The following is a 16,746-nucleotide window of genomic DNA, read 5'->3' on the forward strand; positions in this document are numbered from 1 at the left end:
AGATTTTATATTTAGGTTTTGACAAGTAGAGGCTGATATAATGTAAGTATGTAAAATATATGGGTCGAGCTCACTGGAAATCAAACCATGCGGCTATTTAAATTTAATCCAAAAAATTTGCATTTTGTTGATATTATAAAAGCTTCATAAAAAAATATATAAAATAAAAATAAATATTCAATAAAAATTATAAAATAATTAAAATTTAACATCATCAATATTTTATATTTACTTTTCAAATAATTTATAATTTTTGTACATTTTAAATTATTTAACCTTATCATAAGACGCACATTGAATATGTACTATATATTTCTCAATAGGCATATAAATAATCTAAGCTAACTGCTATTTCAATAGATTTCAGTAAAAAAGTATCTCTGCTAGTTCAGTTAGTTATTCTTCTCTTTGATGCACCATTTACAATAGCTGACATTCTGGCAGAGTTGAGTTCCCTCATGTAGAACGTCACTCATACCTGAAATGAATTTATCTTGGTCTTCACATTTTGTGCGCTGTCAATTAGGCGGCAAAAATAGTCCAGAATTTACAAAATGTTTTTATTTTGCTCAGTCGTTCGCCCTGGCGTCATCTGCTATATGCGATAATTGCAGCTATAAATAAAAGCGCACTCAAAATGCATACTTACTTACTTACCCATCCATATAGCATCTACTTGAGTCATAAAATCATGCGCATATATACTTGATTGAGGGCCTGTGACAAAATCAAATGAAACAATCGATTTTATACTGACTGAGGCTTCGTTTTATTTAATTTTACATAAATTTCTTGTTGTTATATATATGTATATATAATCTCATAAATTAGGTAGGTTTTTTTTTATTTTTGTATGGGTTTTTAATGTGTATATATGTATATGTATATATATATATTTGTTTGTTTTGGTTTGTATTAGAATTTTCTGCCATATCATCATAATTATACATATATATATATAGAAATATATATATGTATAATTTCAATTTCAATAATTGCGATTGCTCAACTCGAATGCAGTTACTTTTCATTCTTTTTGTTGTTGTTCAGTAGTTATACATATATATTAATATATAGATAGGCAGACATAATTTTTGTTTCTTGCGTAACTTCTAACCACATGCTATCTATAGAGAATACATGTAAATCATGTGGTGGTAGTTGTATTTGTTGTTGTTGTTGTAGTGTTTGGGTAATATCCTTGCCTGCCTGTTTACATTTATAGTATGATACATTTATAACCATAATAATTTACAAGTTAAATGACTTAGAAATTAATAGTAGGACTTCCTTTGTGGATAACCATACATTACATAAAACATTATACATAATTAAATTTAAAAACATTTCTCATTCATTTTCGGTTTGGTTGGTTTTTGCTCGGTTGAGTTGTATGTAATATAAGTTATCTCATATTTTAGTTAATAAATGATTTCATTATTTGTTTGTCTTTCTTTTTTTGTTTGTCTGGCTTATTTACATAGCGTTCCTTTCAAGTATATTTCATTTCATTCCATTTCATTTCGTTTCTTTGGTATATTTACAGAGCACTGACCCTTGGCCAATTAGCTGCATAGTCTGAAGGATTCTCCTTGAATTTAATTTAATTTTGTTGTTGGTATTTTCGCAGACTTTTCTCGAGTTATGCAAAAGTGAAAACAGACTAAATTAAAATTGAAAACGAAAAACATAAATATCTCTCCGTTTCGTTTGAACTTTATATAATTTTTGTGTAATATATTAATATATATTTAATATACATTCAGTGTATAGGTAATGCATATATATATATGTGTATATGCATTTTAGCGGCATCAATTTTGTGGCTATACATGTACATTTAGTTAATTAAAATACAATATATATATTCGATTAAATTTGTTTGGTGCATTTTTTAAAAATTGTGCAAAAATACATTTGTCGAAAATTTGTTTTTAATTCAATTTTTGGTGCATACTTTGAGGCGGTGCATTTAAATCACAACATTTACATTTTAAGTGCAATTTTATTTGTGTGTTTGAGTGTGTGTGTGTGGATGTGGATGTGGGTGTGGGGGTGAGTGCGGATGTGAAAGTGTGCATGGGTTCTTAATAGACGTATACTAAATAGCTCTAATTGAAAGTGCTCTGCCGAGTGTCTCAATCCGCGTAGCATTGCAAGTTCTTGGCTCAAAAGTTTCAGTTAGGACGGATTGCTTTTAAGCTGCTTGTGTATGAGACAGGATAGTGTGTAGCTAATAGATTGTTGTTGCTGTTGTTGTTCAGTTGTGGTTCTGTTGTTGTTGTAATGCTATTGCATCTTCTGTTTTTGACTTGGGTAGGTTGTAGTTCGTCTGGGCGTCTACTCGTAACATACAATACAACGATTTTGGTTTTTAGCTTTAAGGTACTTGTGACTACTTATGTAATAGCTCGAAAATATTTTGATTCCTTGAAGAATGGGTAGCGCCTCTTATCCAAAGTTTGCGTACTCTGCGTGTCTGTGTGTGTGAGTGTGTGTGTGTGTCCTTTTTAACTGATCTGATCAACGCGTTTCGTCGCAGTTGTTCTCGGTGCTGTGGAAGACTATTCTCTGCTGATACAAACTCTGGACAAGCGGTGAGGCGAAATAAACTCGTTTAATTGAATTCATTAGCATTCGTATTAGCTATAGGTATATATATATATTATATATATTGTTTTCATTTTTGTTTTGTGCATATTTGTGCAAAAAGTGCTACATACTACACATAAATGGAAACAAATTTATAAAAGAAAAAATTAAAATGCTAATTGAAACGTAAAATGTTTTATTAATTAGGCGCTAATACGAATAGAAAATATGTTTTCTTTTTTGTTGTATACATCTAATAAAATGTTTTGATTCTCTAATTATAATATATATGTAGGTAAGTGCAATTATGGTGCATTATATAAATTCTAAAAAAATTGTATGTTCGTTTGTATTTGATTATCACATAAATGTGCATTGGTGCAGTTTGTTAACGCTAATTGTTTTGCAAGTTTGCTCTAGTGCTAATTATAATAATTGAAAATAAATTTATGAATAATGTGTGCAATTGCAATTTCAATGAATTGCATCAATATTATATATATAGTATATGTGCCATTAACAATGCATGTTTAAAGTTTATCGAGTTCCACTTGGGGGGTTTTTGCCTGCAACAAAGTTTCGCTTCAAAATTGTATTTATATAAAGTAAAGTTTTTTAAATTTGATTAACATTTAACAAGTGCATGCAGTTGATGTAACTCAATGTGTGTGTGTGTGTGTGTGTGTGTGTGTGTGTTTAGCTGTTTGTCTGTTTGTTTGTTTGTGTGTGCTTGAGATGCTTGAATAACTTTTACCGTACTACATCTGCACAGTATAATTATTTTCTAATGAACTCGTCCAACTTCGAGTCAAGCGAATTACACAAATTAAAATGTCGCCAACTAAAACTCTCATCAAATCAGTGTCGCTGCCATGCAAATAAAATGAAACAAAACTCAAGTCAAATCTCATGACTGTCACAGTGCCTCAGCATGTTCATCTGCACTCACACTCCCATGCACACTCACACTCACACTCACACTCACACTCACACTCACACGCACTCGTGTCGCTCATTTGCAGAGCCTTAGCTCGCACTCTGTAAGCCGAGCTCTCCAACTGGGTCACTCAAACAGCCAACGGTAAGCTAAAAACTCTGCGTGTCAAGGAGACGGCTCCGTTCCTTCCCTCGTAGAGTGCATAGCGTGAGCATTGAGATGGAGGCTAAGCCTTGAATTTAAATTTGTGAATATCCCGAAACTATAGTCAATGTTGGCTAAACGTAAGCATTAAATGGATTTTGTTACTATTTAAAAAATGTATAAATTAAATTAAGTCTGATTATAAAATGTCTCTGTATATATTTATATAACTCTTCTGTTAAAGTTGATAGAATAGAATAAATTGAATGTATGTAAAAGTATTAAATTTCTTTTCTCTGCTATTAAAGGCGACAGAATTTGGTAATAGAATTGTTGGCTTAGAAATTAGTTAAGTAAAGGCAAGTTATTATAAGTTAATTTTAGCAATAAATATATATAAATATTCATTTTATTTTCTCTGTTGTTAATGTTGATGGAATTCATTAATGGAATTGTTTGCTTGGAAGATATTAAAAGTTAATTTTAGCAATAAGAATATATAAATACTAAATTTCTTTTCTCTGCTGCTAAAGTTAATAGAATTGTTTAATGTTGAAAGTTGAGTTGCTGAGTAATAAAAAACTAAATGAACCATTTAAAAACAATTAAAGAATTTGCAAGTCGAGCTCAAGTTTTCTTTTAATACTCCCCAGCAAACTTTTTTCAAGCTCAGGAAAAACTGAAAATAAATGTAAATAAATTCTTTTACAGCGCCTGCAAAAAAGAGTTAAGAAAACCAATTCACTTCTATATTTATAGAATGAAGCTAAATTCTACATAAAGCTGAAGTGCAATAATTTCTCTCGTTTTTTTCTGTTTCTCTTTGCCCCAGCTCATAGTCTCAATGGGCATTAGAATCGATACAAAAAGTAAATCAATTGGTTTACAAAGGAAATCCCCTTGGCTGCTTCGCTGCGAAAGGCAAGTTTATGCTGTGGGCGAAACTTCTAGCTCTTATTTAAATTGTATTTTGCTTTGGCATGGCCAAATCCACTATAATTTGTATGACAGTTGTTTGTTGTTGTCGTTGTTGTTTTTCTGTTATTTTAATATGCCAACCAACTGCTTGGACAACGATTTGTTTCAGCAATTTGCATGCAAAACAGATTGCAGTTATTAGTCTTGGATATGCTTCGGTTTATTGACGTTATTCAGATCAGATCAGATCAGATCAGATCGGGGTATAATTCAGGTTGAGCTCAGTGTGTGTGTGTGTGTATAGCTCATATCGCGGGCGGCAATCGTTGCAGAGTGTAGGGTATTGAAAGTGGCATTGAATTGCATCAGTGGCTCTGGTTGTGCGCATTGAGTGCAGCTTTTTTTAAATTCTTTTTGTATGGTGTAAGTCGAGATGCATACACGTATGCATATGCATATCAGTGTGTGTGTTTGGCTGTGAGCAAAAAGCAGGCCCGAATCAATGGCACACAACACCTGATGCTCATTGAAGGCCACTTTGCCAAAGAGCCGCCGGCGATACGATATACGATGCGCGGAATACGATATACGCATTGCGGCCGTAATTATGGCTTACAGTTTTACAGTTATAGTTCAAGGGTTAACTGCCAGCCATTTGACGGACTGATTGCTGTCTATGTGTTCTGCATGCAGCCTCCAAAGCGTTAACAAATCGTGCTCGCAGTTTCCGGCTAATAGATACCCTGTACACGGCCAAACTTTTCAACAGACTAACCCAGGCTCGCTTAAAGTCTAGATAAAAGCTGCTGGATGACACCTAACACATTGATTATAATTTTCGATTAATTATGCATAAATATACTAAATATAAACATTAAAATTGTGTGTAATACTTTAATTTTTTATTAATTTTTATTATTTTTATTTTATTTTATTTTTTCTCTTGTTGTTTGACTTCATTCCCTTCGCTTTAGTGCTCAGCAAAATTGTAATTCTATTTACTTGCCTTGGTTGGCTATTATTTGTGTTCTTTACACTCGTTTACTAAGTAACATCTATAGAATATATATTATGCATATATTTGCAAATATAGTGCCTAAACTGCTTTTCCTTACCGTTCACTGCATTTGCTTTTTGCTAAATGCCAAAAACCCTTCCAATTCAAAATATTCGCTCCAAAAAACCAGCTGCTCGCTCTTCTAACACTCGCCTGTGTTTGATATCTGGTCAAAGATTCCACTACACATATATGTATATACTATGTGTGTATATATATTTATATTTTTTGTTTGTTCATGAAATACATAAACTAATCTAATTTTACGCCCAATGGCTGCTTATTAATTTATTTTCGTTTACCTTCTACAAATTGAATGAAAAAATCTAGCCTGCGTTGCCATTGTTGAAAAGTTTGCCCGTTTGCCAGCCAGTCATTTCTTGCTGAAGAGCGTCAGCTGAGACAGACACTCGGAGCTTGTTATAGCTTGGTTAGCCTGGCCTAGAAGACCTTCGGACAGACCGACTCGGAGAATGCGTCAGCAAGGCGCGGCCCTTGGAGGATTTCTTGAATACTTTGAAAGTTGCCGCTAAAATTAGCTAAGCTTTGAGTTTTGAATTGCACTTCAACTGTTTGAATAACTAACTACGAGCTGGCTAAAATGCTTAAGTGCTACTTCAAAGCAGAACTTCACTGTAAAGTTTTGCTTTTCACGTTCGGGTTCTGGAATTATGTCAGGCAGCCGAAAATTAAACAGAAATTATGAAAGCGTACAAATTAAAGATGTGAGAGTGCATAATATAGAGTATTATTGTATTATTGTAAAGTTTCATATTAGTGAAAACTTACTGTTTGCATGTGTGTGTGTGAAGGTGTGCGTGTGTGTGGAGTCTGTTACAGCTCTCGCCATATGCTCTGCTTTGTGCTGCTTGTGTTGCTGTTGTTGTTGTTGTAGTGGAGAGGCTTTGGTTAGGTCTATCGAGAAATAACAAGAGAGAGAGAGAGAGAGAGAGAGAGAAAAAATGGAAAACTTGCGAGCATTGAATGCTCAAATAACTCGAATGAATGCAAATGAAAACTATTAAAAACTGTTGGAAAAGTAATTAAAAACTTGCTCTTAACTGGAATTCTGTGAATATTCTCTAGTAAACAAAATGTAATTAACAAAAGAGAAGAAACAATTGGAATTGTTGGCAACGTTTGAAAAACAGAAACGCATCTGTTGTGGGGAGAAGAGAAAAGTGTCCACAGAGAGAAAGAGAGAACCAGAGACAGACAGAAAGAGAGAGAGAGGGGTAATCTGTATGAAATTAGAAATGCATTGGTTTTGTTTTGTTTTCAGTGTATATTAAGTTGTGTATTTGTTTTCTTGTTCTTCATGTATAGTTTTTTGTTGTTTTTGTTGTTGTTTGTTTTCTGTATATTATAATATTCGTATATATAATTAATTAATATATATATATATGTATATATATACTTCTAATATGTAAACAGTAAATTATAATGGAATTATAATTATATTTTAAAAAAATGGCCGCAAAAAATGCGCACATTATACATCATCATCATCATGGTTATCATTATCATCGTCAACGTGTTTCTTTTACAAATGAAAAACTTCAACAGAGAGAAAGAGAGAGGGTGAAAGAAGAAGAGAGACAGAGGCAGGCTAAACTTATGTACAGCAAATACAAATACATACAAAGTATAAATAGTTTGAAATAAGAGTTCGGATTGATCTTTGTTATTTTTGTTGTTGTTTCATTTTCATTTTCCTTTCTCAATAGTTGTTAAAAAATTGTGCGAATGGCATTGCATTGAGACCATTTGCTACATTAATAGTTAAATTTAATTTTCGTTTTTTTTTTTGTGTTTTTTTTTTCTGTTCTTTTTTTTTTTTTTTAATATACAAATACAAATAAATACAATTAGTGTTACTTTATTTCATTTATGTTTCTCATTATTGACTGACTGTGTGGCATGAGTGTCTTCTATATACTTAAACGGTATGTGTATATAATTTTTACTGTATATGTGTATGTATGTGTGTGAGTGTGTTTGTTGTGTGTGTTTTGCTTATGCACTTGTATATGTGTTTTACTTTAAACATTTAACAATTATTTGTTATAATATTTGCTTGTTATATGTTTTAAGAAACTATTTACTTTTTTTCTTTGGGTTTTGCTAAGTTCTTTTTTTTTTTGGTTTTGTTTCTTTTATTTTCGCTATGCTTAAATTAAATGTATTTAATATGTTGTACTAAAATAAATTAAATGTCAAATACTTGTCGCAAAATTCATACAAATTATTAAAAAATAATAATTGTTTTTCATTGATATTTAGTTAATAACATTTATATACAAATTTGTACACACAATTTGGTTGCCGCTTCGATTCAAGTGAAGGAAATCAAAGAAATCATATACATATACATATATATTAAAACGATCTTCGTTAGGCTCGAAAACAGCTAAAAAGAATGATTGATGAAAATAAAAATTATTTTAGAAAAATAAATGTATATAGACAGATATCAAAATGAATTAACTTATGTGTATTTACATTAACGCACACCAAACTAACGATAGATATTTATGTTGCTCTATTTCATATTATAAAAGTTTTTCATTTGATTTTTGTTTTTGCTTTTGTTGCAGTTTAAAAAGTTTTTTTCGTTTTCGTTTTTGTTTCGGTTATAGAAAAATAGGCCAAAAATAGATGTATATATGTATATTTTCCATTTTGTTTTTGGTTTTATTTTCCTTCTTTTCGTTCTCTCAATTCTCATTCAAAAATGTCTTTAAAATTTCCATCTGTCGCTTTACATTTGGTTTACTTTGATTTGTGTTTGGTTTTTGTTTTATTCGGAGTTTACTTAGTGTGCTTCTTCTTTAATGTATGTTAAAGGATTTTTCTTTGTGCATAATGTTTGCCAGGATAATATCCATATATATATATATTTAATATATATATGTATATATTTTAATTAATTTATTTTATTTTATTTAATTTTTTTAAATTTTACTTTATTAATCATTTCATTCGAATTTTGTTTTCTGGTAGTAAGCAACATTTATGTAGAGTTATTATACCGGTATAGAAATCGATTATATCATTTGTTATTAATATTATCTTTTATATTTAAAGGTGGGTTATTTTGCAGTTATTAATAGAAAACGAAAATATCAATTGATTAAACTAGAGTGAAACGATAAGCACACAAGAATACTCGATATTTATGATTTAATTTGAAAACATTGGCTTTTAGTATATCATATATATTTAACGAAGATCGTCGCTATCTCAGGGACACAGAGCTCAGACCGGGGGGTCTACAGACTGGGGAACTTAATTTGCCGTTTATTTTTAATTATTTTTTGGTTTTTTGTTTAATTGTAAATTGCATTTCTTTGCGCATTTGAGCTGTGTATCAGCACGTAATAGGAAATAATAAATCCAAAATTTATCCATAAAGATTTCAATAATTGTTTATAATTACTTTGCATTTTATACGTACTGTGTATAAGATATGAAATTTTATTGCTCGCAATTTCATATGTTATTTTCGTAAATAAAACTGATTTCGTTTCGTTTTTTTGTTAGTTTTATGCTTAATGCTTACATAAAAGTTGGCATTGAAGTATTTTTAAAACAAAAGGACAAAACAAAAAAACCTTTTAATAGCTCTCTAAAAGACATTAATAAGCTTTCAAATTTTTGCCTTGAAATTTTTACAAATTAAATCATTTATTTTTAATTGGTTAATTTTTTTTTTATTTTTATTTTTATTTTATTTTTTTTATTTAAATTTGTTTTGCCATGTCGCATACACAACCGTTTCAACATTTGGTTTTGTCTCTTTTAACTTTTACTTTTTTGTTTAATTTACTTTTTTTTTTACTGCTGTCCGCCTGTTTAAAAATTTGCTTGATTGTTTTCTTAATTGATTGCTTGTTGGAACTCTGTATGCATTTTAACGATAATGGTTAATAATATTATATTCTTATAGTTTCTTTGTCGTTTAGCTTCAGCACAGTCAACGGTTGTATTTGCGTTCATCTCAGCCGAGGAACAGAAATCAGCGAAATCAAATCAAAGCAATGTTAGTATGAAATAAATATACATTCTTTTGATTTTAATATAGTTTATAGCGTTTTTACAGGCCTTTAACTAAAGTATTTAATATATATAATTTTTTTTTTTTTTTTTTTTTTTTTTTTTTTTTATAAGGGTAAAGTTTTGTTTCGTTATATATTTATAAGTCCATTGTTAGTTAAATATACTTGATTTAAATAAATTTTCTTAACTACAAATAGCTGCCATTTCCATGAGAACTGTTTCACATATGAGAGAAAAACAAAAAGGTGAGCTAAAAATTGAATACTTAATACAGAACACAGTAAAAAACATACAAAATGATTCTGAAATGATTTCTACATACATATGAGAAAAACGTCAAGCTAAAGCCCACAATTGAAAATAGAAAAAAATGACTCAAAGAAGTATATGGAAAGTATATAAAATATATATACAAAATATCTCGAATGTAGAAAAGCTCTGTATAGTAATAATTGTAAATCAAATGCATAATTGTTTGGTAATAAATTATATCAATCATAATAAGTATAATCAAGTCAAGTCTTTTTGTTATGTAAATGTTATACCTTCATTGTATTAGTTTGTAAATTTTTTCCTGCTCTTTCTTGCATTTCAATGTTTTGTATACATATATAAGTTTAAATATATATATATATATATATATATATATATATATATATATATATATATATATATATATATTTATATATATTTAATTATCATTTATACATTCGTAGACCTTCGGCGTCTTTAGTTAGCTGTCATATCGAGTCGAATGATAATCGGTCATCAGATATTCGCATTCGTATTCATATTATCAGCATTATCATTGCAATAAAACCTATGCCAATTTTTAATTGTATATTTATTTGTTATATGTATATATTTACTATATATAATTAATGTCTGCATTTTTTCATATTTATTTATTTATTCACTTTTTTTTTATATTTTTGTTTCATTCTTCATTCTTCAGTTGTGTATATGTATATATAACCAATTTGCTCTTCCCCTACTGCCTGATCTCTTCAGCTTGCTCTGCCATCATTTATGCATTTTTGATTTATTTTTGTTTGTTTTGTTTTTGTTTATATATATTTTTTTGTTTTCGTTTGTTGCATTAACATTTAAACTTTAATACACGTATAGTTAAATAATGTACACGAAATATATATATATATATATATATATATATATATATATATATATATATATATTTATACACATATATATTTATATATATATATATAGATATACAAATGCATTTGATGTATATAGGTATATATATATATATATGTATATATATATATTTTTTTTTTTTTAAATATATATTTGAATACTTTTTAATAAATACTAAAAATAGCTTAGGCCCGATTTAATGCGCAAAACAATAATAAAAAGACGACATTTTTTTCATTACTGTTTTTTTACTTTTCGAAATTTTAACGCCATTTTAGTAAATTTATTTTGTTTTTTATTATTTTGTTTCTGAATAGCTGCTTGATTTGTAGATTTTTAATTTTGTATTTTTATCTTTAATTTTTAATAGTGTAATAATAATACAAATCATACCTTTTCATATATATTTGTTGCCATTATTAGTAGGTTTTTGTTTTTATTTGGAATTTTTACATGCCACAACTTAGCATTTTCATCAATGAGTTTCTATTTTTTATTTTTTTTTTTGGGTGTGTGGGCAGGCGGGGTGGTTAATATGTGTGTGTGTGTGTGAGTGTTATGTCTGTTCATGTTTAAACTTAATAGGTTTGCACGATTAATGTTAAATATGTAGCATAAAACTAATTGTAATTTATGTTTAACGTGGGTTCTCTAGGTGTCGTTTATCATGTGTGTGTGTGTGGGCGTGCTGGTGTGTGTGTGTGTATTATGTGGACTTAACGCCCCCGCGCCCAGCGTAGTAACGCATCCGCTAACACATCCAAATGAGCTTTCGTCTGCAGCGAAACAAAAGACAGAATTGGGAAAATTCGATTAAATGACATGAATAATAATGAGAGAGGAAAAACCCCAATTGGAATTGGCATATGATATGATATGTTGCTATGCTTACCGTCTTGTAGAACATGCAGGATCTTCTGTCCTCATCCTCGCCCTCCGGACAATCGATGAAGCCATCGCATAGCACATGGTCATCTATGCAACGATAGCGTCCCTGCAGATCCGGTGTGGGGCAAGCGAACCGCTCCATGCCATCCATTGCGGTGGGGCACTCTGCAAAGTGGAAGAAGAAGTTGAAATATGCGGAAAATGAAACAGGTTGCTAACTTGGACCAAAGACTTTTATATGCATAATGGCTGGCAAGCCAAATCAGGTAACAACTTTTCACATAAATCGTTCAACCTGCCCTGCGTGGCAAAGCTTTGCGCACGCTAATGTCCGCCATGATTTGCGTCTAAATGTTGCAAGTTGCAACGACGCCCGCATAAAAGTATGCTATGCCATTTGGCTTGCCTTTCCGCTGTCCCTATTTGCCTCTCTCTCCCTCTCGCACCCTCTCTCTCTCTCTCTTCGACTGTCTTTCTGTTGATGTTGCCGCTTAGCGGGGCACGCTGTTATAAATAGTTGCACGTTTGGTACTTTACTACTTTCCTTGCTGGCTGGCTACCCATTGCGCCGTTTACAGGATAGGCGAATCAGCCGGCGCTTGCACCGACTCAGCAGCAACAGCAACAACAACAATAAAGAGAAAAACTTTATTTTTTGTGGCATTTCTCGACAGTTTTTTTTTTTTTTTTTTTTTTTTGCGCTCTACAAACAAATACATAAAAATAAATCACTTGTAGGACATGTTGGCGCCTCCGGTTTAGTTTCAGCCATTCTGCCATGCACACACACACACATGCACTCGCACATACACTCGCACACATGTGTGTACTTGTTGTTTTTGTTGGCATTGTTATTGTTGCTCCTGGCTACATGTTTGCGTATTGAGATTTGTTGAAGTTGCCCATATAGGTTTGCCCCCACCTATATGCCACCCTCTCCCCTCCCTTGCCGTTCCACGCTAGTTTTTGCAATTTAGCTGCGCTATTTTTATACCAGCGATTGGAAAAAATGTTACTGCGCTTTTTGCCCGTTCTGTCTGCACATGGATTGTTGGCACATTGTTGTGTTGCACATAGACAATTTCACCAAATGAAATTCATTCGACAACACAGCTGTGTGTATGTGTGTGTGTGTTTTGATCTAAATGATGCTGTTAACAGGATATTTATTTGATAAACATTTTGTATCAATTGTTTTCGTTGATTTTTTGGCTGGCATTTTTGTTAACTCGATTGTTTTTGTGCAGCTAAGTTGACAATATATATGGGGAATCTCTTGTGGCCAATAGACTTTAGGCAACAATTTAACAGAATAATAAATAAACTTAACTCTTTTAAATTCCCTCTCAAATCAGCTTTGAAAAAACTTGCCTCTTCTCACTGCTCTTCTTACTCCTTTAGTAGTAATTGCATAGAAATAAGTATGTAATACGATATGCCAGATGACAGTTGAAATATGTGCAGCATTTGCAGATTTCATTCACAGGCGCTGAAAAGTAGGCAACACTTTTACACACCAGCCATGACAGCTGTAGTTTACAACCCAGCCCATTCATTAATGTGGCACGGCTCAAGTGCCACACACATACAGAAGCACAAGAATGCTAACTAAGTGCCTGCCCTTCAGCACTTGTCAGCCGCAAGTCCCGAGCTCTACTCAAGTTGTCAACGCTGAGGCATACAAAATAAAATTGCGACTCCCCATTTACAGTTGCATATCTGCTGAATCACCTTGCAGCGCATTAATGCACATTACAAAGGCAACAACAAGCGCAGCAAAAAGTGCATAAGCAATGCGCGCATCTTGACACTCAATTGTTTAGCAGGCGCAACCCCAAGCTCAGCTGGTGGCCCACGCCCCTTCTAGCCGGGGCCCTTAGCAGTTGCCTGTCTCGCTGTCTAGTTGTTCTTTCTCTCTATGTGTGCGTGTAAGACTGTCTGCCGAATGAAGTTGGCATCATGTTCTCAGTTGTCTGCTGTCAGCATGAAATCAATTGATGAGAGGCAGGTGCAAAAAGTTGTGACGCCCAACGCCTCGTTAGGCACATTGGCCGGGCCGTGGGATTGAATGGGATGGGATGGGGGGAACGCAGCGCCAAAGTCCCTGGCGTGCCAAAGAGCCATTTGCATTTTGAAGAGCCCGAAACGACAACGACGATGATGGCGATGATGATGATGGCGATGACAATGTCGCCACCAGCGGCGTCGCCGATTGCCATTTATCAATGCGCTTCGCGGTCGCCGCCATCGCATTTAATTGCGTCAATGGATACTTGGGCACGTTTGGCTGCAACGGCCATGCCCACGCTCGCACGCCAGCTAACTGCTCATGTTTATGCTGATTTCACATGTCTCGATTGCAGCTGCGGCACGCCATTTGCATATGCATGAATTAAGGCGCATTGCGTATACGCAGCGTTGACCCAAAACAGTTTTTATGTGCGTTGCCCATTAGTTTTATGGGTTTCTTGTTTTGTCACCCCCTCTCTCACACACACTCACTCAATTTGTGGCTGACCATTCTAGCTAACCGTTAGCACAATGCTAACTGCTGTCGCTGCAGCTATTGTGCCATTTATATTGCAGTTGAGCCCGGCGAGTCAAGCCATTGCAGTTGTCGACAACCCACATTTTGTACTTTGAACTTAATTTCACACACAAATAACTATGCTGCTGCAAGAGAGAGAGAGAGAGAGAGAGAGAGAGAGGAGAGGGAGAGAGAGAGTTGTGATGGAGCAGGCGGTGCTGCGCTTGAGTGGGTGCACAACTTGCAACTTGCAACTTGCAACATGGCTACAAATTTTTGGACGTGCTTCTTGCCCGTTCTTTCCCAGTCCATTTGCCATGTTTTTGTTTTTTGTTGCTTCTTTTCCTACTTCTTCTTTGTTTTTTCTTTCCTGTATGTCGCCTGCTTATGGGCCAAGCGAGGCTATTGAACTTTAAATTGATTTTTGTGCTTGTTTGCCACCCCCCTCCCCACCCCGCACACGCCAACACCTCGAGCTGCCAACGTTTGTGCAATAAATCGAAATAAGCGCACACAAGTTCCTATGCAGTTTTAGTTGTGATGCAATTGCAATCGGTCGCTTTTCATTTACATTTTCGTCTCAGTTACAGTTACCTAAATGCGCCCATTGGTAGCCCACAAATGTTGTCAAGGCAATTATGATTGTTTTCAATTGTAAAGGAAAGCCAAAAATACAAATGTTTATAAAACTGTAAGCTGGATTTAGACCAAAATAAATATCATTTATATCCCATTCTGGTGCCAGTTTGATATTAATTATTACTTCCTAATGACTCCTCAAAGCCGTCACTTAATATTAATAATTAAATTTTAAATATTTAAAATATATTGTTTAAATAAAACTTATTCAAAACCCAAAACAAGAAATAATAAAAGAAAAATATTTTTAAATTTAACAACAAATTTAAAAAATCCAAAATGAAATAATATAAAATATCAGCCAAGGCTTAAAACATTTTATAATATATTCTTTAGCTAGAATAAATTTAATTTACTTTTCATTTAAGTAAATAAATTATTCGAGCGTAAAATATTTTGACCGAAGATAATTGAAGAAAAAACTAAACTGGAGACATCACATTTGAGATTATGATTATATTTAAATTTAGATTTATAAAATTCATATTATTAAATATATTTTTAAGAGAGCTTTAATTAAAAAATTAAATCTTAAATATAAGTATAATAATAATAAAATATCTTGATCAAAGCAAATGGACGCAAAAGTATATTCTCCAATAAGGCTATTAAATTATTAGACTTCATCAGCATATACTCAGCTATCGCTGTAAAAGTGAGTCCTTAAAATAATTACAATAATAATAAGAACTTTTTAAATGTCTGATTTGTAGCTGGCGCGTTTATTTGTTGTCCCTTAAGAGGCGCATAAAAAGCAGAAAGTTTTTCTGACAGCTAAATCAACTTTTCGACTTTTATGCACAAGAATGCTGCACCACTTAAAACTTGTATTTTCTCTCGTTTCCCTCTATTTATTCAAATAGATTTGTGCAAACTTGGGAATTGGAATTGGAAACTGGCTTGAAAGGCAATCCGAGCTGCATCGATAAGTATGGCTGCAGCTTATGCAAATTGGACAAAGAAGTTTGACAGAGTTCCATAAGCGGGACAGGTTCAATAAATCCTTAGCCAACAGAGAGATGATGCCTGCATGCAAATCACGTACAGATCGACGGCGAGCAGCTTACATGCATAAGACACAACTGTACCAAGTTCCTACATCCTGTGACTAACTGGCACATAAGCCAGGACATAAGCTTGAGAGAATCAACGCATGTTGACACTAAGACACTCAACAACAACAGCAACAGCAACAGCAACAGCAACAGCAACAGCAACAACAACAACAACAACAGCTACAACTATGACAAACAAACAACAAGCGCAAGCACAACAACACGTCGAGTGTCAAAAAATCAAAAGCATAAAAAGGATTTGGCTGTTGCCAAGTCGCAGCTGAGTAGCGTACCCAAAGTCGTGGTGAGTTGAGGGGCGGGCGAGAGGGAGCGCCAGAGCTGTTGAGTGTGCAGGCAGGAGGAGGGTGAGCTAGGTGTGTGTGTGTGTGTGTGTGCATGCAATTGCTATTTGCTATTTTTGTCGACTGGGCAAGAGACAGCGAGAGAGAGAGAGAAATGAAGAGAGAGAGAGAGAGAGAGAGAGAGAGAGAGATAGATGACGACTGCGAGTGCGAGTGTGACATGGCGTATACGTGATGCAAGCGCCGTTCCCAGTGAATGAGTGGAGTTCGCCACAAAAATAAGTCGAAAACTGTGCTGTAACAAAGTTCGAGCGAGAAAACCTTTTGCGCCCACTCCCAGCAAGCCAAACAGCCAAAAGAGCCAAACGAATCTAAAGAAGCCAAAAGAGCCAAAGCCAAAGCTGAAACGCCTGTTGTCTCGACGCCATGGCGCCTCAAATGCTGCCAACAATAATAACAAAACCCACGAA

General features: G+C 33.3%; 1 protein-coding gene across 1 annotated transcript in view; it reads right to left on the reverse strand.

The window, feature by feature from the left end:
* Nucleotides 1-11,255: 11,255 nt before the first annotated feature.
* Nucleotides 11,256-16,746, reverse strand: part of LOC6580458 — a 42,201-nt gene continuing 36,710 nt past the window's right edge. The window contains exons 2-3 of the mRNA XM_032730194.2: nucleotides 11,758-11,918; nucleotides 11,256-11,641 (exon numbers count right to left, since the gene is read on the reverse strand). Of these exons, the coding sequence (XP_032586085.1) occupies nucleotides 11,582-11,641; nucleotides 11,758-11,918 (221 nt within the window). The 3' untranslated portion in view covers nucleotides 11,256-11,581. The remainder of the gene's footprint in view (nucleotides 11,642-11,757; nucleotides 11,919-16,746) is intronic.

This window comes from Drosophila mojavensis, unplaced genomic scaffold, assembly GCF_018153725.1.
Source record: "Drosophila mojavensis isolate 15081-1352.22 unplaced genomic scaffold, ASM1815372v1 contig_81, whole genome shotgun sequence".
Classification (NCBI taxonomy): domain Eukaryota; kingdom Metazoa; phylum Arthropoda; class Insecta; order Diptera; family Drosophilidae; genus Drosophila; species Drosophila mojavensis.